Here is a 25,623-nt window from a genome sequence, read left to right as displayed (position 1 = left end):
GTGCATGACAAACTCAGTGTTTGCATAGAAAAAGTTATTGGAAAGCTGCCAGATATATGCTGTTACTGCACGTGACTGGGACGGCCTGTACTTTATATCAGGAAATGAAAGACGTAAACACGTGTCGCAGGCTCAGTATGTTCAGGGGGAGGATGTTATGAACGAAGAGTCCACAGCAAAGTTCTGGGGTTGGGGAGGGGGGGGGGGAGGTAGTTCCCTTTTTCATATGCAAAGATTCTGAGCCAAAGTTAAAGTCTTCAGTACAAAAAAAAAATAACTGTCATGAATGTTCAAGAACATTGAGAACACTACTTGTAAACTGGATTCCTAGAAGGTGTGCAGTAAAACTTTTGAACTCCTAAAAAAAAAAAAAGAAGGGACATTTAAGCTCCAACTAGGGGTGTGTCTTACAGTGTCCAGGGCCGCCCTAAGACATTTTTTTACTCAGAAAAGTACATTCTGTACAGTCCCAGCCCTCATTTGTTTGAAAACAATAAGCCGCTAAACAAAACATCACAGATCTGCACACCTCCTTGTCGTCAACATACGAGAGTAATATCACGTACACCGCCACATCAGCAAGTTTTCAAAATGTGCCAGAAAAAACTGTTCACTCTGAAGAACAGCTGATTACTTCACAAACAAACAAGTCTTAAGATTTAGTTGCCCATCATTAAGAAAACAGAATCATGTCAGTGGAAGTTAGGACACTGCAAAGCAAACATACACAAGCCAAGGAATGTCCAAGTATGACTTTATTTACAAGCTTCCTTTGTTGTGCTGGAGCACACAGAGACGAGGACTCACTAAGAGAGGAGAGAGCGAGCAGGCAAGGAGTGTTTCAGATTTATGAGTTACAAAGCAGCCATGAGGAAACACAATACCTCACTTCAAGGGATTTATTACACAACATAAATGTTTTCTCCCCTAACACAGAGTGTTAGAACAGCTTTGGCTGGAAAAACAACCTAACCTTCAAGCATAAATCAGATGGAAAAAAAACATACCAAGAACTTGCAGAAAAAAAAAACTTTGATATGTTTACAATTATTATAAACAAAGATTTTTACTGAGAGGTGTTTTAGTTCTTTTATTTTGGGTAAACAAGAAAGCAATACTCAGACTATTGCGAAAGTGATCTCACATTCAGTATTTCCAGATATAAAGAATCTGAAATAGAATAAAACCAAACAAATGAATATAGCTATACACTAAAATAAACCACCTCCTTCTATTTGGCTTCTTTATTTTCTGAAGGCACCTGACAGCTGTATTCAAGACGGTGTAAATCCTAATAGCTGCTCAATAGGTTTATACCGCCACTCGTCTGCTTCTAGCTCCTCCACCAAGCTCGCAAGTTTCTCCATTCGAGACACTTGCTGATCTGGAAAAGGTACAAAAGTGATACTCTATTAGGGTAAGGAATTTTCATGGATCACACAAAGAAAACAGCATGTACAGCATTCCTTTCATAAACAGTTACTGACTTACCATGTTTGACTTGTTTTAGTGTGGAGGCAACTTGGTAGCTGAAAACAGACTCACATAAAAATCGGTCTGAGCCATCTAGAAAGAAACAGAAAAAAGTCAAGAGGTATATTAGAGAGACGTAATTGTGCCTTTTGTGTTCATTACACTAAACAGACAATTTTATAATAGAGCATTCAAACTACTCCTGAGAGAGGACTTCGAGTTGAATGTTGTGCAATTTTCAGTGTTACATAAAAACAGCCTTCAGCGCTGCCAGACCTTTAGTAACACGACAGTCCTATTCATCAGTGTGTTTGCTGCTTTTAAACTTGCAGCACTCTGAACTTTTAGCAAACCGAACCGCATTAATTAGAACACTTTCAAAACAGACAAGACAAAGAGTGAGAGTGAGAGTACAGAGCAAGATGGCCTTGGTGCCACACATACATCCACATGTGGAGAGAGGTATTGAAGTGCTATAGAATAAAGAGGGTGGGCAAGAATCGGCCTGCTTTATTGGAGATAACTTCACTAAAAGCAGAACATAAAAAACCTTTAGATGTTCCAAACCATGGAAAACTACTACAATCACTACTTCTACTAGTTACAATACTTGGTGAGATAAATTAGCCTGTTTGGATCGGCCTAATCTTGCCAAGTCTAGGTGTGAGTGCGGCCAGCATTAAATGTATTATCAGGGTCAATTTAGTCATCTGACTGTTTTTGGACCTTGTTATCTTTTAAAAGTTGTTGTTATCTTTTCTTCATGCTGTGTCAGACTGCATGTCGCAACACTTCACATTCATCATGTTATGCTAGGCAACAGCAAATTTTACATCTAAAATATTCAAATGCATAAAAGTGGAAATGCAATGACTCTTGTTTGTATACAATTAATTTATCTTTGGAGTGACTCTGACTTTAATAAAAAGGGTTTTTCGCAAAGCTCTTGCAAACCACCGTGAAGAGCTTGTGCAGCAGTTTGGGAACCACTGCTCCAGAAGATGGTCACATGCCAAGCTTTAGAAAAACCTGGCAAGTTGGGTGACAGTAGCTCAGTCTGTAGGGATTTGGGTTGGGAACTGGGAGGATCGCCGGTTCAAGTCCCAGTGCGGACCCAATCTGGTAGCTGGAGAGGTGCCAGATCACTATTAAGTAAATCTTAATATTTTTGTTTTGTCTCCAGCTTTCACAGAGGCAGAATCTACAAATACACAGTCTTCTACTACACATCACTGTTGATTTTTACTGTTTCTCAATCAGTTGGGAAAAAAGGAAACCAGTAGTGATATTTTACATGAAAACATTGATCAGTAGTTTCAAGAAACCAAGATCATTGAAGAGGAAATTATCCTATTAAGAAGGAATACTAGGGTTAAACAACTCTTTTGGTGTCATGAATTAATCAAGAATTATTATATTTTTTCCCTCATAGAAGAGACAGTAAGGAACCTGTTTATTTCTTCAAAACTCTTCAGACTTCTTCAGCTTAGCTCAGAGAACTGAATAAAGCCTTCAATGAACATGCCTCAAATGTGAGATCCAACAGCAACCGAAGGGCACAAAGTCACAGGGACTGACGCAGCTATCTACATCACCCATTTCTTTCTTCAAGTGTAAGGCAAGGCAAGTTAATTTATATAGCACATTTCAACAACAAGGCAATTTAAAGTGCTTCACACAAGACATCAAAAGCATCCTGACAGAGGAAAGAAAAGAAACATTAAAATAAAAAAATATATATATATAAAATAATAAAAAAAATAAAAATCACTGGATTTTATTAAATCTGAACATATGTTCAAATAAAATAATTCAAATGAAATTAATAAATTAAAAATATAAAAGGAGTTAAAAGTTACAGTTAAAATTTAAAATCTTATTAAAGCTGTTTAATGTAAGGCAGCTGTAAACAGGTGTGTCTTCAACCTCGATTTCAAAGAGCTGAGAGTTTCAGCAGACCTGCAGTTTTCTGGGAGTTCGTTCCAGATATAGGGAGCATAGAAACTGAACGCTGCTTCTCCGTGTTTGGTTCTGACTCTGGGGACAGAGAGCAAGATCTGTCCCAGACGACCTGAGCGGTCTGGATGGTTCATAATTAATCCGGAGGTCAATAATGTATTTTGGCCCTAAACCTTTTAGCGCTTTATAAACCAGCAGCAGGACTTTAAAGTCTATTCTCTGACAGACTGGGAGCCAAGTGTAAAGACCTCAGAATTGGACTGATGTGATCCAGTTTCTTGGTTTTGGGGAGGACTCTAGCAGCAGCGTTCTGGATCAGCTGCAGTTGTCTGACTGATTTTTTTTAGGCAGACCTGTAAAGACACTGTTACAGTTATCAAGACGACTGAAGATAAAAGCATGGACTAGTTTTTCCAGGTCCTGCTGGGACATAAGTCCTCTAATTCTTGATATGTTCTTCAGGTGATAGTAGGCTGACTTTGTAATTGTAATTGTAAATGGTCTTCCGACTACTCAAAGCGCTTTCACACCGCAGGTCACACCCACCCATTCACACCCTTTCACACACTGATGGTAGTGATGATCGCTATGTAGTATCATCCATCTGAAATAACTAATCCCATTCATACACCGCCACCGAAGCAGTGGGAGCAATTCAGGGTTAAGTGTCTTGCCCAAGGACACATCGGACATGTTGCCCAGCTGGGGATTGAACCCTCGAACCTTCCAGGTTGAGAGGCGACGACTCTACCAACTGAGCCACAGCCGCCACATGGAAAAATAAACTACCTGTTTGTGAATTTAAAAAGTGATATTATAAAATAAAAATGTTCCTTAAATACAAAAAGAGAGAGAGAGAGAGAGAGAGAGAGAGAGAGAGAGAGAGAGAGAGAGAGAGAGAGAGGAGGAGCAGGGTTAAGAGACAGTCAGTCATCATCAGTGAGATGAGGAAAAAGTGACCTGACACCTCTGTCACGTTATTTTAATGCAACTTAAACTATATCGATATTAACGATCAGGGATGGGCAACTTTGGTCACAGCGAGGGGCCACATTCATTTAATTCTCACCGCCAGGGGGCCAAATTGTAGAATACAAAAACGATTACAGTCAATCATGTCTCCAATTTAACTCAACATATACCAGTGATCAAATATTATCATGGACATATTTCTGGTTTTTAATGGCAGATTTTGCCACGTTTTCTTCATGTTTTGAGATATAATTGACCTGAGGGCCACACTGAGGGTTGACGAGGGCCGCATGTGCCCCCCGGGCCGCCAGTTGCCCACCCCTGCTCTGTATCTTGTTTGAAAATATATCGATATATCTTAAAAACTCGATACCAACTGAGCCACAGCCGCCCATAATTGTCTTAATGTGGCTTTTTTTTTACCTACTGCAATTGCACTTTAAAACAACTCCCCTTTAAGTAAGGACAGAAGACATTTAAACTTTTTAAACTTTAGCCTGAATTTCATATATCAAACTGTATTGTGGGCTTTTTTTTTTTGTATGGGTGGGATATGTATGTATATATGTGTTGTGTTGTGTGTTTGCATGTATGCTGGCTGCTGGAACACCGACCCACCCTGCTTAATGTGGCTTTTAAAATTGAGCTCTGAGTCCATCACTACGTCCAGATTTCTTACCTGGTCTGTGGTTTTAAATCTTCACTGACTAAACAATTTCATGACACGGATTCCTTTAGGTGTTAAATCTCACCTTCCATCATTTCTCCTGCGCCTTTAGGATAGGTGTACAGCACCTTTCTGGGAGGGATGAGCTCCGAGGCGCTGAACCCAGATCCAGTGACCGAGCTGCCGCTGACTCCTCCCGCAGAGGAGGACGAAGACGACGCAGCCATCGCCGCAGTAAACTTTAAAAACAAACACACACACACACAAAATAAAATGACAAATCACTGCTATTCTTAACGTAATATGGGAAGATAAACAATATAGGACTGTTCGAGTCCTGGCAAAAAAACAGCTCATGAAAATAAACAAAAGCAGATTTTGTTCTCCTGTTAACTGCGAGGTGGTTAGCAATAAAGCTAACTCTCCTTCTGACACCAACATAGGCAACTATTAACATTTACATTTAAACGTGAATAAACACAACATCGATATAATTAAGCTCTTAAAAAACATAATTTACCGTCTACTTCAAAGTCAATCAGAAACGCTTTTTTTCTTCTTTTTTTTTTATCCCTGCTGCTGCTGCTGTTTGTTTAGATGTTTCGACACTAGTTTTACGACAGAGGTGTACTTTACGTTTAACAGCAGATCTCAAACCACATGGATGGCCTCATTTCGTAATGAAGTTGCCGCTTATGTTCGTTTGTAGATCTGCGAAACATTAGCGGCAGCTTCTGCGCACCGTAAAGCAAGAAAAATCAACACAACGACTGTCAGGTAACTAACGCGAAGCTTGTGGGGGAAAAAAAGAAGAAAGAAAAAGGTGTTTCAAAAGCTACTTCAGCTTATTTAACAACTTCTTAAAACATTCCCTTTTAAGTAGGTTAGGTTAGCTTCCTTACATTATGGAGGTTTTACGTCCACCGCTTATAAATATAGATGGAAGAATATACAGAAGGAATATCACAAAGGATGAACACTATGAGGAAGAAGAGGAAGATTTCTCTTACATGGGACCACCAGGTTAGTGGAAATGTTTGTGACACCTCAGACTTGAGTTGACAGTCCCTAAAAGTTAAAAAAAACAATATGTTGTGTGTGTGTTTGGGTTACCATTTTTTTTTAAGAGAGTGAAGATGTTGCAGAAGATGAATCCTGTGACACCACCTGCATTGAACAGACTGATAAAGGATACCGCTGTGCCATTGATGTCCCAAGTGTGCTTTACAAGTGAGTTTAAAAAAACTGATTTCTCTCTTCGCCGCCTTGAAAAGCACAAAATGGTTGTGTTTTAGTAGGATAGTGTGTGTTTTTGTTTCCCCTCTGTTTCCACAGATACATCATTGGGAAAAAAGGAGAGACACGCAGACGTCTAGAGTCTGACACCAAGACGTCCATCGGCATCCCAAAGCAAGGAGTGGAAGGACAGATCGGTGAGGGTCAAGAAAATCCCAATGCAAGTTAAAGACCACTCTCTTGATCAGAATAATTACTCTCATCTTCTTTTTGTGTGACTCAAAGTGATCACAGGCTCCCATAAAGCCGCAGTCTCGTCTGCGGTCACAAGAGTCGAGGTCCTCGTGGAGAGCTTCCGGAAAAAGCAGCCTTTCACGCACTTCTTGTCGTTCCCCCTGAACGACGCAAAAGTTCAAGAGGGATTCCTGACCTTTAAAGAGGAGGTGTTGAAGCAGTGTTCACAGGTACCCGTGTAGAGGGCGGCGTGAATAAGGATGGTGACGACGAGGGGGCAGACGTAGACGTTCATTCAACCTTTCTTTTTATTATATATTCTCCAGTAGTTTCTGTGTTTTCAATCTTTTCGCAGGATCACGGGGTAGATGGAAGCATCTTTCAGAACCCTGCAAAGCTTCACCTGACGATCGGCACCCTGGCTCTGTTGAATGACGTGGAAGTGAGGAAAGCGTGTGAGCATCTCCAAGAGTGTCAAAACTTCATCAGGTAGGGGCCAATCGAGACTATTGTTTTAAAAGATTCTTTAGTGCATAACTACAAAATAAAAGAAAACTGTTATTATACGAACAACTCTATACACTCCTGCTCTAAGTATGAAATGTCTGTGCCAGAAGCAAACAACGCATTCATGGAAACCTTGTTGCACTGGATGTTCTTGCATTATTATGAGAATGGGAATCGCAATTTATTTCTAAATTATTCAGTATTCACTGTCCTGTTGTTTAAGTTCATATAGCACATCAAATCCACAGAAGAAAATAGTCCCCAGCAAACACAATGTTGACTCCTATTTACTTTAAAATACAGGCTCCAGCTGTTTTAATAAACCATGCTACTTAAAATGAAATGAAATGAAACTATGTGTCGTGACCTCGTTGTTAAGATGTCTTCTTCTGCAGTAATAAATAGGCTCAGTGTTATTGATAGTTAAGTTTGAAAATATGTAGCGAAAAGAGACATTTTTAACGGGCCACTTGTTGAACAGTTGCTCAAATAAAATACAAAGCATTTTTTTTAGTGAGTCCAGTTTGATGTCTGACAGCACAAATAGAGTCAACGGAAAGTGAAGTCTTTCTTTTAAGATTGATGTGGCAATTGAGTAGCTGCTGTCTTGATTTTGCCGTCGGTCGTCAGGGACATCACAGAGGGAAAACCTCTGCCACTGGCGGTGAAGGGGATAGAGTACATGAATGATGATCCAGCCATGGTGGATGTGTTGTATGCTAAAGTCAACGTGAAAGATGGATCTGACAGGTAAGTGGATCAATTACAAACCCTGTGAGAAATTAAATAGAGTTACAAAGGTGACACTTCAAAATTTTGAATTATTTTATTCTACTTGAATTGTTTTTTTTAAAAATCCTGCTACTTATTAGGTTGCAGGTGATTGCTGACAGGCTGGTTGAGCATTTTGTCTCAGCAGGGCTGATGGTTAGAGAGTGGGACAGAGTGAAGCTGCACGGCACTGTGATGAACACTCTGTTCAGGAAGGACTCCACAGGTAACGAATGACTTGATGAACCTAAAACAGTCTGATGAGATCGTTGTAATTACTGTATTGGTTTAACCAACTGTCTTTGTCAGCAAGACCCCGAGTACTGTATAAAATGAGCCCTTAACGCTTTTTAAAAAGTCTTTCAACTTCACAATTTGAGCAGTTTTCCTAAGAGTCTTTAAGCTGTGAGGAACAGAGTGCTGTCAAGAATATGAGAGAATATTACGTCATCCCTTCCACTGTCCAATGTGGAAATCATTTTAGTCTTTTGCCAAATCAAAATGAGATGATTTCTTTTTAAAAAACAACAATGTGCTCTGTAACAGTTTGCATCTATCCGTAGAATTCATAGACTTGGTCATAGTCTCAGGGACGTTGCCCATTGGTTTCTGAAGAGGCTTTTTGAAGCCCAATGATGGTGGCCGCCTTCTTTGAAATGCTATCTCTACCTAACTTTCGCTCTGCTTAGTAACAGAAAAAGAGCTGGAGTTGAGGCGCTGCCTAAATCCTCTTGGCAAACGGCCAAAAGCCCCCCGCCTATCAGTCAAATCAGCTACAACCCTAATCATGTACAACTCTTAACCTTGATGTGGATGAGTTCTACCAAATATAAAGAAACAAGCTGTGAAGAACATAACTATTTTTGAACTAGGCTGTAAACATGTTCGCTTCTGCTGTAAAAATGGGCATTTTAATATGAGCTCTAATTGGGATTTTGGAGCCGGCACCAAAGCGACACTTGAGGAAATGCAGTGTTTTTGCACTACTGCATTGCCTTCAATTTATCTACACCAGAGATCGCTGCTTTGTGTCATTACCAACCTAACGTTCAACAGGTCGGCACGCGTAAACTTCTCTCTCTGCTGGGGGTCTATTTTGCGCTCAGAGAATACTCTCAGGGCAGATTAAGTTATAGGACGCTGCTCTTTGGTATGAAGCACAAGTTTGTGGTCCCATCTAGCCTGGTGATAACAGAGCCAGCTTCATGAAAACTCTGGCTTTAGGCTCAACAAACAAAGCCAAAAAAAGAAACAGTGCTGCTCCTGTTGCTTCTATAAAAAAAAAAAACTTTATCGACCTGCTCTGATCACATCGGCAGCTCCTGTCCTCCACATGTTTACCAATGTCCCCTCATTATCTCTTGGCTCGGACCTGGGCTGCATTGACGACAAACAGAATCTTGAACAATTACAACAACAAATTCCTGGTGATAGACATCAGGCCGCTCGCTCTCTGTTTGGCCTCATCTTTGTTTATGTGCACCCAGCACCGTGTTTTCCAAGTACCCTGACAATGGCCTCATTCATTTTGGCCATGGATTAGGTCCAGCCCCAGTTCTCAAATGTGCATTCGGCTGACCAACAACACCGCACAAAGGAGTGGCCGTGTCACTGCTCACGGTGTTTGCCAACATGCAGACAAATCCGATTAAAATCAGTGTTTTTCATCTCTGTCTCACAAACGGGTTTCACAAAGTAGATGACCTTGATTGTCACCTTACTTTTGCCAGCTGACGCAGCAGTGAGCATGTTTATGTGATCATGAGATAACATATCTGTATTGACTGTGTTCTGAATGACATTGTTCTGCTTTTTCATTGACAGTTGAAGACTCAGGAGGAACAGGAAGACAAGTCATGAGTGAAAGGGAGGCTTTTGATGCCAGAAATGTACTGAAGGTGAGTGGAAAAGTACTCCCACATGCCCTTAAAAATACCCCTGAATCACAAGTATCCAGGCTCCATGTCAATACTGGATAAAGAATACATGAGAGGGATTTGAAATAGTCATGTTACATATATCATAGTCGTCGGCCAAAGGGTATAAAAGCACATAGAGGTAGGACCCAGTTGTACACATTGATTGCAGGAACTGTTTAACACCAATTCCTTTATTATGTTTGGCTAAATTTGAAAACATCCCTTTTGTGAAGTGTTGTGAGTGGTGATAAATCTCTGCAATAGGCTCTCTTTAGGCCAATGAAACAACATGACACTATAACAGCATGCAACAACTCTGCATATTCAAAGTACTTGCATGTTCAGGTTTTTCAACTGTGGTTGCATTTCAAGTCCTAGTGGGATTCGAGAGCTTTCAAATTAATTAAAAGGTCTTAAAATGGAGAGCTTTAGGGCTTTGGGGGTGGCACACTCTGATTCCACTTTAGGATGCACGGAGGACAGTCGGGTTAATTTCTGCTGCTGACTCACTCAGACCCCGCCAGGTTTCATGAAATCAAGCTGCGACTGAATGATTCTGTTCCCAGAGCAGCTGTGATATGTAATTAGACCCTCTTGATCTACTTACTGGCCAGTTATGCGTGGCCCAATTTCACATCACAAACAGGTTTCGTACACCAGGACCCTGCAACAGACGGCGTTACATGTAGGCCGTTATATTATGTTGTTATCGTCAGCTAATTTCTGAACATTCAAGACTTTTTTCCAAAATGTAATTTACATTTGAGATCAGCTGTTAAAAAGGAGGGCTGCATGGTGTTATCGCTGTTGCCTCAAGGTGGTTCCTGGTTCAAATCCCTGTCTGACAGGAGCCTCTCTGTGTGGAGTTTGCATATTCTCCCAAGTGCACGCGTAGGTTCTCTCCTGGTTTTCCAGCTTCCTCTCACATTCCAAAGACATGATTGTTAGTTTAATTGGTGACTCTACATTGCCCATAGGTGTGAATGTGAGTGTGGCTGGTTGTCTTGTCTCTCTCTCTATGTCAGCCTTGTGATTGACTCACGAACAGTCCAGGGTGTACCCCGCCTCTCGTCCATTGACAGCTGGGATCGGCTCCAGCCCCCTGCAACGGGAAAAAACAGTATAGATAATGGATGGATGGTTAAAAGAAACACTGTTTGAATTAAAGCAAACAAATGTGAAAGGTAATAAAGAACAATCTGCAATCAATATATAGAGCAAATATCTTATTAGAATATGAATTGAACCCAATGTTGAGAGCAATAATAAACCTGCACAGCTCAAAAATAGTGTTTTTATTAACTTACTTATTCACTTATTTATTTTTGAATACAGTCAGACTTTAAAATCTTCCAGGTGCAGTTTCCTTCCATGTGACATCTGATATCAGTCAATAAAAAAACCTTCTAAATTCATCCTCTCTGGCTTCGACAAAGTCTTTGTTTGAAAAATAAAGTCCTTAATTTTTTTTTTAGCCCTGGCAAATTACAGGAGTCTTCTGTAACCATAGTAACACAGTGTTTGTAATTGTCAGCTCATCATCTTTCCTCTGTAGAGTCTAACATGAAGGAGCGCACTTTTCTGAATCAATTCCAGGTTGAGCTGCCTTGAAATTGGAAACACGACATGCCTTGAATTAAAAAAGAAAAAGTTATTTTAATGGTGGAGTTTTGTGCTTTTTGATTTTTATTTCATTATTTATTACGTGTTGTTTTCATGACAGAAATTCGGAGTTTATCACTTTGGAGACTTTGAGCTGAATGCTGTCCTGCTGTCTCAGCGATATTCCACTGATTGTACGGGCTACTACTCGTCTGCAGGCAGCATCAACCTCTCATGAGCTCATCGCTGCACATACTGAGGTAAGAAGTTCATCATGAAGAGTTTGTAGTTTGTAGTGTCATGAAAGCCTTGTCCAGTAGAGGGCAGCAGAGGGTCGTTTAAGTCTTGCAGGTGACTTGTTCCGTCTGTGTCTGTAGCAATTACTTTGTTTTTCTCAAATCCTCTGGGAACTGCCAAGGCAAAAAAACCACAACAAAAAAAAAAAAATGATCAGAGTGAAAAATGATTAGAATTATGAAACATCCATGCATAATCACTTTGGAGTGCTCGCGTCAGGCAGGTTTCTGTTTGTGTCTTTCAGTCTCCAGAGGAGTTGTTCTCTACGGGGAGTCCAACAACATCAGAGTTAATGACACCAAATGTTTTAATAGAACAGAGAGAGAAAAAAAGAGAAAGACTTTCCTCATTATTCTCTTTGCAAGTTTGGGGATTATTAATTCCAATAAGAAATGAACAGAAGAAAAGTGTGAGACAGCAACGCTCCTTTCTTCTTCCATTCTAGAGAAGGTCACACACTGAATCCAGTTGTAAAGTGGATGGTTGAAGGAACGAAGTTGAATACGACTCAGGGTTTGAATCAGTGTTTGTTGGGGTAGCTGTTCAGTGTCATTACATTGAAGTGTAGAAAATGTATTCGCTCGAGTAGTGTGCTTAAAATACAAATCATCTCATGTCTGGTACAGACGAGTCGTATCAAGTCATATTTAACAGCCTTTGAATTTGAACGCCTGCTCAGAAAGTCACTGTCCCTCCTCTTTTTAATTGATGGTGACAATGCACCTGTAAGCTGGTTTGTCCAGTGGGAAAATTACAATTAAGAAGACCACTCCTCCTTTGTTTACATTTTCAGTGAGAACCAGCCTGTATACAATATTTCAGGGAAAGAAATAACTTGGCTTCGTCTTCTCTAACCCTCAAACCCACAATGAGCTGGCTCTTGGAAGGAAATGGAACCAGTAATAGCCACTTGTTCTCATGCAGCATTTCTGGGCTCCTTCACTTGTGTCTCACCATTTGATTCTTCTTTTTTTACTCTTTCTTTTTATCGACTGTATGGCTGTACTTTTACTTTGCAGATGAAGATTTTGACGCCAAACACATGATCCATTCATCCTTTGATGTTTAGTTAAAGATTAAACAGCCCAACCTTTGTTAGAGAAGTTAGTATTAGCTCCAACTCAATCAAATACATAACTGAAAGCTGCTTATACATGGCTGCAAATTGAAGATTCCTCAACAACAACAAAACCTAGTAAATGCAAAATGATATTTGAGTACTTATTTTCTGGCAATAGTTTTATACAAATATTTTCTGACACTAGGACTTCTGCTACATCCCTTACCTTGCTCTTAGTGATGGGTCTGATTATGTTTTCCACCACTAACATTAACTTTTTGTCTACTGGTAAATAACATCCATCACAGTAATATACTCTCCATAAAATGAAGGAAATGGTTCGCTGCAAAGCTTCTTTTATGCCCTAAATGACCAAGCCATTCTTATAACTTCAGTCCAGTCATACAGGAAGTCAGTATTAATGGCAGGTTGTGAATAATTTAAGCCTTTCTGTGTCGTCTCTCCTGTCGACCATAATAGCTGAAATAGCTCTTCAAGGTTTCCCCAGCATTTTTTCCACCAAAAACTCTGAATTTAACATTTTAGATTTTAGCAAATATTAAAGTCCCTGTGAGGATTTTTGAATAAATAAAGATGCTCCAATGTGACCAAAACAAAATGGGACAGTTAGTTATAAGATTAACTTTTTCTATATGTTAATAAATAACGTTTTTTTTTTAAATTTTACCAGTAATTGGAAAAAACTGCCAGAGGTAGGTGTCAGACGAAGTTACAGCACGCTACAGAAACAGCCTTTGTTTACTTTGACCACAGCAAATATTCCCAATGAGTGATGTATTTGACAGTTGAAAGAAAACACGATGAGATTACTTGTCAAAAAACACAACTTACAAAAGTAAAAGACAAGATGGCATACAGATAAGATGTACTGCTTTGTCCACAGGGGGCGCCAAAATCAACAGGAACCAAAAGTTCCTCACAGGAGCTTTAAGAAGAATAGCTTTTTTTGAATAAGCTTTACATTTTTTTTTTAAACATTCTGGTTGAGTTTCACTTTGATCTGGTCTCAATCACTAACTCTTACAAGTCAAAAAAACCCTTTTCCCTGTTTCCTTTCATCTCCCTGCCTCATGAATGTGTTAATGCGTCACTGACATGATTTATTACACAAGTCTGAGTATTTTTTCAATCTTTTTTATCCGTGCCCTTCCCACACCAAGGACAACCTTGCTCCCACTCCCGTCTGTCGAGTGTGTCTGTTAACACAGACATTGGACGCAGAGCCTCGGTCACTTGATCTTGCCGTCAGAGCTTTTTTTTTTTTTTTTTTTTTCTCTCTCAGCGCTCTTGTCAGCTGGCTGTGCTCTCTGCTTGGCATGCAGGAGGGTGATCTCAGAGCGGTCAAAAGTTACAATGATGCAAACTGAGGCGGTTTCTGTTTGTCAGCTCTGCCATCCTGTGCTGTCCACCCTCCCATTTCAGCAGTGGTGTGACTTCTTTTTTCTTTCTTTTTTTTCTCTCTGTCCTCCTGGAGCCATGTCAACAGACGCCATTAGTCAGGGAGATGCAAATTTTCATCAACCAGCCCGCTGAGGTGTCCGTTCATCGACTGTGACACTTTCTGGCCATGAAATGTATGTTTTCTGGGACCTAATTAGCCACTCCGTGCCGCTTGTTACTGGGTCAGGAGTACACTTTATGCATAAACCACTCTCAGGTAACTCATCAGTGAGGATTCTGGGAATTGTAAATAGAGAGCAGACAGCGAGAGAGAGACAGTGAGAGAAGGGGAGAGGGAGAAGGTGATTTGCAAGTTAATTAATTCATGGAGACTGTGCATCCTTGTTTTTCTGGCAGGGACATGATTAAGGATGCGTTAGGCAGATGTCCTCAGTAATGATGATACTGAAAACCCACGTCATCCTCAGACTCACGCTGGTGACATATGTAATTTGTAAGCACATTTCAAGGAAAGATGTTTGGACTACATGTTGATTTAAAATACCTCTGTGTGTATTTTGTTGCAAAGGTCAGGAACTTATTGGACCAGACTGCTTAATTCTGCAGTATTGACCATGGATAGATTGATTCTCTATATGAACAATTGCTTAGTCACAAATGTTAATCAGAAAATGTTTGAAATGGCTGACATTTAAGTCCGTAATTGAGCATTTAGCAGCAGTACACAAACATTTAAGATGTGGTTTAAAAAAAAAAAAAAAATCACTTGCTAGCCTCTATATTTTACGGTTTTAATTGTATATTCACATACACTAATGCACCATTAAAACACTTGTATGTACTTAAAGGTCACTTATTATGCAAAATACACTTCACCATGTTTTTCTAAAATTAATAAATTGTATGTGTCCCTTGCCTGTTTATTAGAGAAGTCCGTCCTCTTCGTCTTTTGCCTGCTCCAATTTTCAGAAAATGTGTGCTCAAACAGGCCTTTTGGTGATTTCCCTTCATGACATCACAAAGGGCAGTAACCCCTCCCCCACAAGGGTGACACTCATACAGCTAGGTGGTTTTTCTTCTTCTCAACGTAAACAATAGGACATGGTGCAAGAAAGCCCAAGCCACCCCCTTCCAGAGAGGGGCGTGGTCGAACACAGGTCATTTACATTTAAAGCTACAGACACAGAAAAAGCCTGATCTGAGCAGGGTTGAAATAGAGGGGTTTTGCAAACTTTGCAAACTTGTTTTGGGGAGCTTTGAGACTTTTTTTAAATTTGTTGAAATGGAGGCTAATATTTGACCTTTAAACAAAACTTTACAGTGCCACAGACCTACTTATTGTGTTTACCTACTGCTTATGACTGAAGATCCCAACATTACATTTTGAAATTACATTTTCAAACCCCCAAATATTTTCATTTCCAAAAGATATGAACTCCAAAAGTTCCAAAAGTTAAATTTTCATATATAAAGATAAAAAAACAACTCAAAGATGTTTACTTTTACTGAGATATAAAACAAGGAAGGGTGATCAAAAAACACAAGCACATTTTATTTAAAAAGATATTTAAGATAAATGAACAAAACACCAAAGATATTTAGTTTATTCTGATAAATAAAGATATATTTCATTGACAAAGTAAAGCAATCAAAGCCGAAGGTTAAATGTCTCATAAAAGCACAACATACAAATATCAAAGGACAAAAAACAGAGAAAAGTCACCATGAACACAAAGACATTTAATCTACGGAGATATTAAACATACTTTTACAATTTAGAAGATGAAACAAGCATTCTTTTCCAGATGTGGTTGATGCATGACTTAAACAATAATTTCAGGGAACAATAATGTATTTCATCACATTAAATGCATAATCAGAAAATAAAAACACAAATCACTTTGGAGAGTATTTGTTTAATTTGTTAATGCTTTGTATTGACTCATTTAATAGCCACATTGCTTCCTGTGTGTGTGTGTGTGTGTGGGTTGAGTTTGCTTGCGCACAGCTCGACCGACAGTCATATATTTTTGTATCCCTGCCACATGTCTCACTCTAATTAGTCAGCTCTCTGCTTCCTGTTGAGGGAACTTCCAAAGTGACCCTTGAGATTTTCGAGACTAGCATGTGTCCCTTTCAATAGGCGGCATTAATGAGACCTCGGTGTCTGTTTTGTGTTTCCTCTGTGGATCTGCTCCTCATTGTCTGTGGATCTTAAGTGACGGAGGAGCTGGGTTTTTAATTAAAATGTTAAACAGCTTATTCGCCTTTGAGGCATGTGTGCGAGCGCTTGTTTACATGCTCGGATGAGTCACGCAGATCGTATGTTTTAAAAGGCTGCTGCGCTGTACTCACTGAAACCAAGCCATCACAATGTGATGTGAAATAACACTGACACATTTATGTTCAATATACTGATTAGACAGAACAAAGAGTTTGATTTCCACACAGAGAGACGGTTAAATCACTTGGATGACCCTTTAACAAGAAATACGGGGGCGCTGGTGGTGCAGTGGTTAGGGCGCACACGCCCCATGTGTGGAGGCTGCAGTCCTCCAAGTGAGCGGCACGGGTTTGAGTCCCACCTGTGGCTCCTTTCCCGCATGTCATCCCCCCCACTCTCTCTCTTCCTTATTTCCGACTATCCGCTGTCCTATCTCCAAGCCAAAAAAAAGAAATCTTTAAAAAAACTACGCCCAACCTGAAAGTCATGCAATTTTATAACGTCCTTGCCAACTATAATCTTAAGATATCTAACCCAGTATTGTTCAAGTGTCTTTCCAATTTGCATATTTCATTTGGTGCCAATTTTCACAGCAACCTTTTTAATGTAAAAGTTGTTTTAAAAAGGTTTGAGCAGATTTTCATCTTTTTTGTGCATATTTTAAGGGCTATTTGATATTCAGAACAGCACTATACAATTTTCTATAGCTTGAGTACAAATTAAGCTTCTATCTAAGGGAGCTATAATGGGGAGCTATGCATCTGCATAGGGAAGGGGGGAAAAAAAAGGGGATGTTTGACAGATGTGACCTTTTAATACAGTAGGTATGTTTGATTTGCATGCTCGGAGTAACTAATAACACACGTGAAATCGATTGAGCTCTTAATTACTTTCTAAGGTCACAGAGAGTTTTTACCAGTGTGTGCTGTAATGTGCGAAAACTGCAAACGTAGAGCAGGTTCATTAAACAGAGCAAAGCGTAGAATATATTAAACGACGTCCAATTAACTGGAAGGATGAATTTGACAAGCGAGGGAGCACTGAGATGACATTTCTGTAGGTAGACTCCGGCTCCTCTTGTCGTGTTTCCCCCCTTAACAAGCTTGAATTCAAGATTTCCCTCCAAAGGTCTTTTGAGTGATCAAACATGTCATTCAGCAAGAAGGTACGACCAATCTCCAGTGATCATTTAGCCAGTAAAACATAATTGAGAGCCTGTTAGTTACAGCTGGACAAAAGCTAACGTTAGCATTAATCCACCAGCTATCTAGCTAAGGGCGCACCCACACTAGCAGAGTTCATATAAAACAAAGAGCGAGGTCTTTAAGCTGCTCTTTTGTAAAGTGTCTTGAGTAAAGTGTCTTTTAAAAAATGAATTGGTGCTATACAAATAAAGATTGGTTGATTGATTTACTCGGGTTCCTTTTTAAGGAATCGTAATCCTGGGGCAAAGCAGTACGAAGTAATAACAACATTTGAGCTTTCCATCTTGGAAATGAAGAAAATGGCCGCCCTTGAATATGGTGACTTGTCTTAGAATTGCATGAAGGTACCTCCCTGTCACTATCGTCTGCTAGTTAATGACAGAATAATGCCTGAAAGCTGCGGTGAAGCAGGATGAACTACCAACAGGGAAAACAACCCAGAACTAAGTTTTTTTTTTTTTTTTTGAAAAATGATGAACCTTTATGGAGACAAAAGTGAACCAGGACGTGAGACATCAGCCATTTGAAGTATTGTCAAAACAAACTGCAAAGGTTGACGCTAAGCTTTCAAATGTTTGGTTTTGATCTTTGTCAGTTTAAACTATATGATCTCGCCTGGTGAATCCATCAAGTGGTTTAGTCGTCTGTTTTTTTAGGATCATATTCCTAAAGAAAGACAAAACACTGATACAGAAAATATTGAGTCTGTCAGAAAGTGTTTCTTCTCTGATAGACTAGGAGCACAATAATAATCTTTAATATACTAAAAGATTGTGTTTAGGCAACACTTTGTTCACATTTCAAGCCCTTGGTTTCACCAGTTTTTACCCTCTGCTGGCCGTCGTTTTCAGAGCATGACTTGTTTGGACTCTATACGTTGCACATGTTTGTGGTGTTTATACACCTCCTGTGTTCAACTTTGGCATGAAATAAACGATCCATATTTCAAACTGCAAATCATTTTGTGGTGAAATATGTCAGCGCCTTACTTTGATAGTTCTCTTATGTAGGACGTGACTCTCCAACTGAGCGTCGCCACCGTTTGGATCTCACGCTGATCACTCTGTCACTAATGGGCACGAGCGGCCTTGACAGACAGTCAAGGCGAGAGTATTTGAAATGTTTAATCTGTGTCTCCAGCGAGCAGGCAGGTGATCCCTGCTGCAGCTCTTTATCTTTCAAAGAGCTGAGTCTGGAGGCTGCCTGCAGCTGTCCACGTCTGTTTACTGCTGGAAGCATTCACACGAAGAAGAGAGGCACAAAGCTGAGTGTGTTTGAACAGCAGGTAGTCATTCTGAGCTGCTGTTTACCTTACATACCCTCTGCTCAATACGAGCTCAAAATAGGCTTCAACAAATCTCTCCCTTCCAAAACAAATCTAGAGTTTTCAACAATGGATCTACTGAGTATCAAACATATCGGTAACAATTAGGTAGAAGCAGAAGGGGGGTGGGGGGGGGGGTGTCGTGAAATTTCATGTTTTACTTGACTCAAAGTTGGAACATTTTCTATTACAAAGAACAGAAAAAAAGCAACCAATCTCCAGTTAATGAGCTCAAACGAGTAAATGTTTTGCGTTTCATTAAATTAACGACTGAAAAGATTCACCATTAATTTAAAATCTTTAGGGGCGCCCAGATTCAAATCTGACCTATGTCAACCATGCAAGTCAGACAAGTGGTGGGCTATAAAAACCTAAACAGCAAGCTGAAAGAGGCTAAACTGCTCAACAGATAATAAATGTGTGCAATCACTTTACGAGTGTTACACTAACCATTGAACCCATTCATTGTTAATATAAAAAATGGACTAATGCAGCATTAAATACAAAATCGTGACACAGGCTTATGATATATCAGACTTAATCCATTGGTGATTTCTTCCCTGTTCATTGACTAATTGGACACTCAAAGCTATCCATTCAGGTTGATATGCAGAAGCTGAGATTTTCTGCTCTTACTCCCTCCGTATTGGAAGCTATAAATTGTTAAACAAATCCTCCTTCTGACAGCTATTCAAATCTTTTATCCAGCCCCTCCAAAGTTGTTCAGTGTGAAATCCCTTCATGCAGCACAACAGAGCTGTTTCTTATTGGGAGGATGTAGAGTGAGACTGATGGGGAGTTGTGGTTCATAGTAGTAGCAGATAAAGACGACTAAAATAAATCTTCCTAGGAGAGTGAAGATGTCAGGAGTTCAGAATATTAGTCCGCTTCTGTCTATATTGTGGACATGTAATTGAAAAAGGTGCAGCTCTCTGATCCAGCCCTGCCTGCAGCTGCCTGCAGTGCACACCAGCAGCTACGCTACTTTAAAGGCAAACTGCTGTCAGACTCCCCAGAAGTAACTTTGCACTTTTAATAGCTGTGTGACCCACTTTGAATCCAATTGAATTAGAGCCATACGCGTTTATAGCTGCTTCTTTTACAGCTGTAAGTCACAGGAGATTACTTATCAAATGCTTCCCGATGTGGTTAATTCTCCTCTCAACTTTCAAAATAACTGCTTTTGACGGTTCTCCCCCTTTCAAGGAACTACTTCTTGTTTTTCCAGCTCTGACAGCGGCAGCACCTTCCACAGGCAGTAACTCACAGACAAACAACAAACTGTAGTGGCTGTTGTAGAAGAAACACAGATTTGTTTGTTTAAAATTGGATTTGTTAAAAACTGAAAATATAATAAAGGCAGTAATAATGCTGATGATTAGATTGTAGGGGTCTCTGAGTACTGGTAATAATGAAGAACATACAAAAATAAAGTGTCACATGTAAGGTGAGGCAGTATTCTAAGCTAAACCACTGACATTATAAAAGACTGGTTTAACCACGTTTCTTTTTTTATTAATAGTTCTTAAGTTTGTATTTCCTGTAATAACTGTTTTCATTAAATTAACCGTTTATCAAGCTACACATTCTTAACACACACATGTTTTAGCTTCTCAGATGTGTTGCTTTATTTTATTTTTATAATCATAAAATGATCATATTTGGGGTTCAGGACAGTTCAATAGGCCAAACAAACAATCTGGAGATAACGACCAGCGCTCTGCAAACATTTTCATTTTCAGTTTATATATTAAATTAATTAAGAAAAATGTGGTCAGGTTAAAAAAATACTCAACATTTGTCATATCCCACGCAATTCTAAAGACTTTGCCTCTGACTTTTAGATGTGTTGATTCAGATTTTTCACTTTAATATTTGATCAACTTTATGATTCATTAATTTATCAAATATTGATTTTTTTTAAAAAGGGGAAGGGTGTCAGATAGCCTAGCGGTTAAGTGGCTCGTCCTATGTACAGAGGCTGTAGACTGTGGGTTAGAATCCGACCATGCTCCTTTGCTGCTTGTCATCCCCCACTCTCTCCTCCTAGCTTGTTATTTTCTGTCTCTTATCAGTCGTCTGAAAAAAAACAACTCAAACGAAGAGTCATCTAGTGCAGAATTGAGGTTCCATGGTGCTTTAAAGTATCGCTATTGATCAACTCATTATGTGTTTCAGGTCATCGTTGGAGAAGTCTTCAGTGTGGCTCGCTGAAGAAGAAGAAGAAGAAACACTTCAGAATCCATTATCTTTGTTAAATCATTTGCTGAAATCTGTTGGAAAACTAACATTTGATTTACTTACGTTTTGCTTCACGCTCACAGGAGTTTATTTAATCATTCTGTTTTAATCTGGCAAGAATAAATAAATGTGTAAAGCAGCCGACCGTGGCCTGTTGTGAATAATTGTTGTGAAGCAGAAACTCCCGATCCGTTTCTTACAGATGAGTTTCAACACGTGAAAATATGTACAGCCATGATAAGAAACCGAGCACGTGTTGGGCATTATGAGCAGTTTGTAGGACGTAAAACCAATACGCTGTTTAAATTCATAAACCGCAAATATTTACAGATAAGCAACCCTTCATATCTTTCTTCTCACAGTCTTGTCTGATGTTATTTAAATGAAGCTTCCCGTCCCTCACTCCTCTTTATGTAAACTGAGTCTGCTTGGTGAAGTGGATAGATCATATTTATCAACATCTGCCTTGAGAGGAGCAGGAGGGAAACAGATGACATCAGTTAATCTCTTTACAATTAAAGGCACTCTTCCGCAGCCTGACTCTAAGATGTTTAACAGGTTGTGTGGAGCTGCTTTAGAAAACAAGAGGATGCACTTCATGTTTTTTTTCCGTTTGGATGTGTGTGTCTTTTAGTCAAATCCACTCAAAAATGATTCCTGAGGCAATCACCAGAGGAGTTAGGTAACCTGAGGCAATATGTACACACTGAATATGGAAAAAAAACTAAAATCAACTCAAGCATTAAAGCCAACTTAGTAGAAGTTCTGTTCTGTCTGCAAAACAAAACATATGTCTTAAAAAGTACGGTTATTGATGAGGCTAGGTTTCTCTATCTCGCCTGGTGATTTATATTTTATTTGTTTAGTGATTAAAGGTCCAGAGCTGTGTCAAGTGAGAGCAGGAGAAACCGTCAGTCAGAGCTTCATTGGTGGGATTAAAAATTATGGAAATCAACTTATTTTTAAACTAGCATGTAACCAAGCAACAATCCTGAAAAACAGCAACAAGTGTCTATGAGATGACTGAGTGTTATAAGTAGAGTACTGAAATAACAACTCTGTATGGAAAACAGTGAAGAAACTTGAAAAAAATAAACAAAATGGCCATTATGTCTTATAATCAGGCTTTTTTTTTAACAAAATGTGGTAAATATAAAAGTGCAACAACTTGAGGAGAAAACATTTCGTCATCCAGGTATGAAGGAGAACTTAATTGCAAAATGAACAATAAAACTACATTAGTAAGGGTTGCAAGGTGGAAAAGGCCACATTTGGGTTTACATTCCTTTGATGACCTAACTGCATGGAAGTTATATGGCTGCATTGACCAAAAGTCTAAACAAATATAAAAGTGAGTCAGTTTACACAAGATTTAAAATTATTTTTAAAATCTTGTGCACACAAGGTAGTTAGCTATTTTATGTGCGCAAGTGGTAAATCAATGTAAGATTATTATGGGACTGTAACTTCATTTTTCCAATTTTGAAGACAGAAAAATTAAACATTTTGTAAGGAAGGTAGTGGGAAAAGTGTCAGCTAAAACAAGTACAAGATTTCTGTTTAGTCATTCAACATCTCATGAGTTTTAGCACAAGTGGTGTAAAAGGTCATGGGAATCATCATAGGAGTGCGAGTCCTGTAGCTGATCGCTAACATTATGATCTAAGGTGTTCAAATGTTTTTGATTTTCATCATTTTTGTCAGGACCGAAAGGCAAAGCATCCATAAAGTATTTTCATAAGTGAGTGTGGTGGGATTCTCAATATGCGTAACGTAAATGATCAGATTGATCGTTTCAATATGGGTTCAGGATTGTTACTGCTGCATCGGAAAAGACCCCAACTGAAACGAATTATCTGCTACTGAAATTGAGTGCTGATTCAATGCGATCAGTGAGGCACAAGCATGCCAGAGAGTCATTACCGCCTGAAGCTCATGTACCACGCATATAAAAATGGTTTGCTGTGATTACAAGTCCTCCTGGGCTGTTGGTCACTTTGCTGCTACTTCACATATTAATGGAGCAGAAGAGGCGAGCTGATAAGAGCTCCCTGCAATTTAAAAAAAAAAAAAAAGTCCTCCTTCCGAAAAACATCCCTAAACATCCGGAGCTTTTCGTCAACATGTTTTCCACTTGCTGTAGGAGAGACCTCATGAGACTTTCCTCTGCCAAAGTCTAGTCGACACAGACTTTCTTAAAACCCCTCAAAAATCTTTAAAAGCTAATAATGCAAAGCGGAACACAGCCTGTAAATACTCCTGAGCAGCTAGAGCATCCCCAGTTGAAAGATGATTGAACTGATGCTTTACTGAGACTTTGTTGACAGTAGCGCCTTAAACACACATTACCATCCTTTTTATACCCTTACAAAATGTATTAATACAGTACCCTCAAAGGATGTGTTGAGGTCAGGTGCTTGCAAACAGAAAGATGCCTATTATTGCCTACTATAAAAAACATAAACGTAGTCTCAGTTATGTCTTCCATTAGTTTATGACGAGGCGTCTGAAGCCAAACGATGGTGGGCGCCATATTGGAAATGCTATCGGCACCTTACTTTCGATTGATCTAGAAGAAGACAAAGAGGTAGAGCTGAGGCAGGCCTTAAGCTGCCTGGCAAACAGCTATAAACTACCAAAAATGCACATTTATGCATCACTATAGCCTTAATATAATCAAAACAGATGAGTATAACCCACCCTCTACTGTAAAAATGGGCATTTCAATATAATTCCTCACCTTTTGCAGCCAGCTTCAAGTCAAGTACCTGCTGGTTTTTGCACTTCCGCATTGGCCCCATACTTCACCATTCAGAGGTTGCAGCTTGGTATTATCCTTCCCTTTAAAAGACTCTCTACTTATTGCCTAACGGCATCACCTTTAAAAGTTAAAAGCACCAGTCTCTCAAATGGTCCCAATGGGAAATATTCACACCGCTAAATAAAGTAATTTTGAAATAATTATTGCCATCGTGAGGTCTTGAATTGTCTGATTATCTTGGTGACCCATATGGACATACTATGTATTATCTTTTTAATGGTCCTGTCCCGTCCTTTAATCATCGAACAAAGCACGTACTGTGAATCTTATATATATATATATAATATAAATAATAAAACGACCGGGTTATGTGCAGTTGATTGCTTTTGTCTCTGGCACCTGCCTGGTTGTTGTGTATCAGGCATTAAAAATAGCCGTACTACAAGTATTAAATCTCCTTGCTGATAGTCTAGTTTGCTTTTGTAGGATTCAGTAGACATTTTACTCTGGTCCATAACCAGCTAAAAAACGTAATTACAGTATAGCTTTAATCATAGGCTTTGCTTCAGATTATCTAGGTCAGTCACAGCAACCTTCTGCAGGTGTTTGACCATTTATCTGCTGAAAAACATTCATCGTAGTCATGACAGGACTGATGATGACCTCTTGATTAACACATCATGTCCAACGTGTCATAGTGTTGACGTGCACCGCTGGCTGACGCTGCGGGACATTTCTCCTGCTGCCCTTGCCTCCCAAAGCTCTGCACACTCAGGAAAAGAACTGCATCTGCCACATCAACTGTTTTTGATGACAGTGTCAGAGGTAGTTTGACCAGCTAAGCAGCATCCCGGGAATGTGATCCTGCGCCTGGCTGCTCAGCCTTTGGCCAATATTGGTAACCTTAAACTCAAATGAGTGAGCAGAGCGCTGGATTATGTTTATCTTCATGGGGATGTAATGGAGAGGCGAGGGAGAGGCGAGGGAGAGGCGAGGGAGAGAGGGCATGGAGAGTTTAGGTAGAAGCAGGAACAACGTGGGTAGACTTAAAATGATGTGCAGGTACAGCAGAACCCTGTAGGTCACATATTATTGGAAAAAGTAGCAGCACAGCAGCAAATATCTCATATTTTACCTCCTCAGTGACACATGTCAGTACTTTATAGACCATAAAATCAATGTTTCATCCGATAGACTGTTTTCAAATTCTGGCCAAGGACTCATGCTGAATTACAGAGAAACTTGTAAGAGTTCCAAGCATGTGTTAGACATGTAGAGTGTTCTGTCTGATGTAGTAATCATCTTTAATAATACAAAACATGGTAGACAAGTCTGATTTCCAGAGATGTTCCATAGATATCACCATCTCTGGAGAAGTCAACCAAAACCCTGCTTACATTGGGAAAGTAATTCAATGTGTAGGCACTAAGTTGTCTTTCTTTGATTATAACTGTCAGCATCTGAGCTTGAAATAATATTGACCAAGACTTCAGGTAATACTGTGTGAAAAAGGTTGGTATAGGCTTATATATAAGGCAAAGTAGTAGGCAACAGCCCAAAAAGGCGTATTCCTTGTCTATTGTCATTCGTTAGCCTTTTTTCCTTTTAGTTTGTTTTGCAAATAAACAGAAGAAAACTATAAGTAGCCTACATTAAAGTAAAACTTTGACATTTCGGGAGAGACTTCTATTTGATTTCTTTGAGAGAGTGGGCTGAAAATATTAATAGAACATACTGTCTTTGTCCAGT

General features: G+C 39.4%; 2 protein-coding genes across 2 annotated transcripts; one reads left to right on the top strand and one right to left on the bottom strand.

The window, feature by feature from the left end:
* Positions 1 to 737: 737 nt before the first annotated feature.
* anapc16 (anaphase promoting complex subunit 16) lies at positions 738 to 5,743 on the bottom strand. The gene is made up of 4 exons (XM_020649995.3): positions 5,592 to 5,743; positions 5,157 to 5,310; positions 1,492 to 1,566; positions 738 to 1,384 (listed from the first exon to the last, which is right to left on the bottom strand). Exons 2-4 carry the CDS (start codon positions 5,296 to 5,298, stop codon positions 1,275 to 1,277), a joined length of 327 nt encoding a protein of 108 aa, XP_020505651.1. The 5' UTR covers positions 5,299 to 5,310; positions 5,592 to 5,743; the 3' UTR covers positions 738 to 1,274.
* Positions 5,744 to 5,810: 67 nt separating this feature from the next.
* On the top strand, positions 5,811 to 21,255 carry ascc1 (activating signal cointegrator 1 complex subunit 1). Its single transcript, XM_020649994.3, has 10 exons — positions 5,811 to 6,094; positions 6,199 to 6,301; positions 6,407 to 6,504; positions 6,593 to 6,771; positions 6,897 to 7,030; positions 7,679 to 7,798; positions 7,921 to 8,045; positions 9,644 to 9,717; positions 11,462 to 11,600; positions 21,051 to 21,255. The coding sequence occupies exons 1-9, from the start codon at positions 5,977 to 5,979 to the stop codon at positions 11,576 to 11,578; spliced, it is 1,068 nt and encodes a 355-aa protein (XP_020505650.2). The 5' UTR covers positions 5,811 to 5,976; the 3' UTR covers positions 11,579 to 11,600; positions 21,051 to 21,255.
* Positions 21,256 to 25,623: the final 4,368 nt, after the last annotated feature.

This window comes from Labrus bergylta, chromosome 21 (genome assembly GCF_963930695.1).
Source record: "Labrus bergylta chromosome 21, fLabBer1.1, whole genome shotgun sequence".
Taxonomy (NCBI): Eukaryota; Metazoa; Chordata; class Actinopteri; order Labriformes; family Labridae; genus Labrus; species Labrus bergylta.
This window is presented reverse-complemented; position numbering and strand designations above follow the sequence as displayed.

What these genes read in the sequence shown, in the direction of transcription:
- ascc1 (XM_020649994.3), top strand. Translation starts at nt 5,977, where the DNA reads ATGGAGGTTTTACGTCCACCGCTTATAAATATAGATGGAAGAATATAC. An exon ending in CTCTTACATGGGACCACCAG is followed by an intron (nt 6,095 to 6,198) that starts GTTAGTGGAAAT and finishes TTTTTTTTTAAG; the next exon opens with AGAGTGAAGATGTTGCAGAA. An exon ending in TGTTGAAGCAGTGTTCACAG is followed by an intron (nt 6,772 to 6,896) that starts GTACCCGTGTAG and finishes ATCTTTTCGCAG; the next exon opens with GATCACGGGGTAGATGGAAG.
- anapc16 (XM_020649995.3), bottom strand. Translation starts at nt 5,298, where the DNA reads ATGGCTGCGTCGTCTTCGTCCTCCTCTGCGGGAGGAGTCAGCGGCAGC. An exon ending in CGCAGGAGAAATGATGGAAG is followed by an intron (nt 1,567 to 5,156) that starts GTGAGATTTAAC and finishes GTTTCTTTCTAG; the next exon opens with ATGGCTCAGACCGATTTTTA. An exon ending in ACTAAAACAAGTCAAACATG is followed by an intron (nt 1,385 to 1,491) that starts GTAAGTCAGTAA and finishes TACCTTTTCCAG; the next exon opens with ATCAGCAAGTGTCTCGAATG.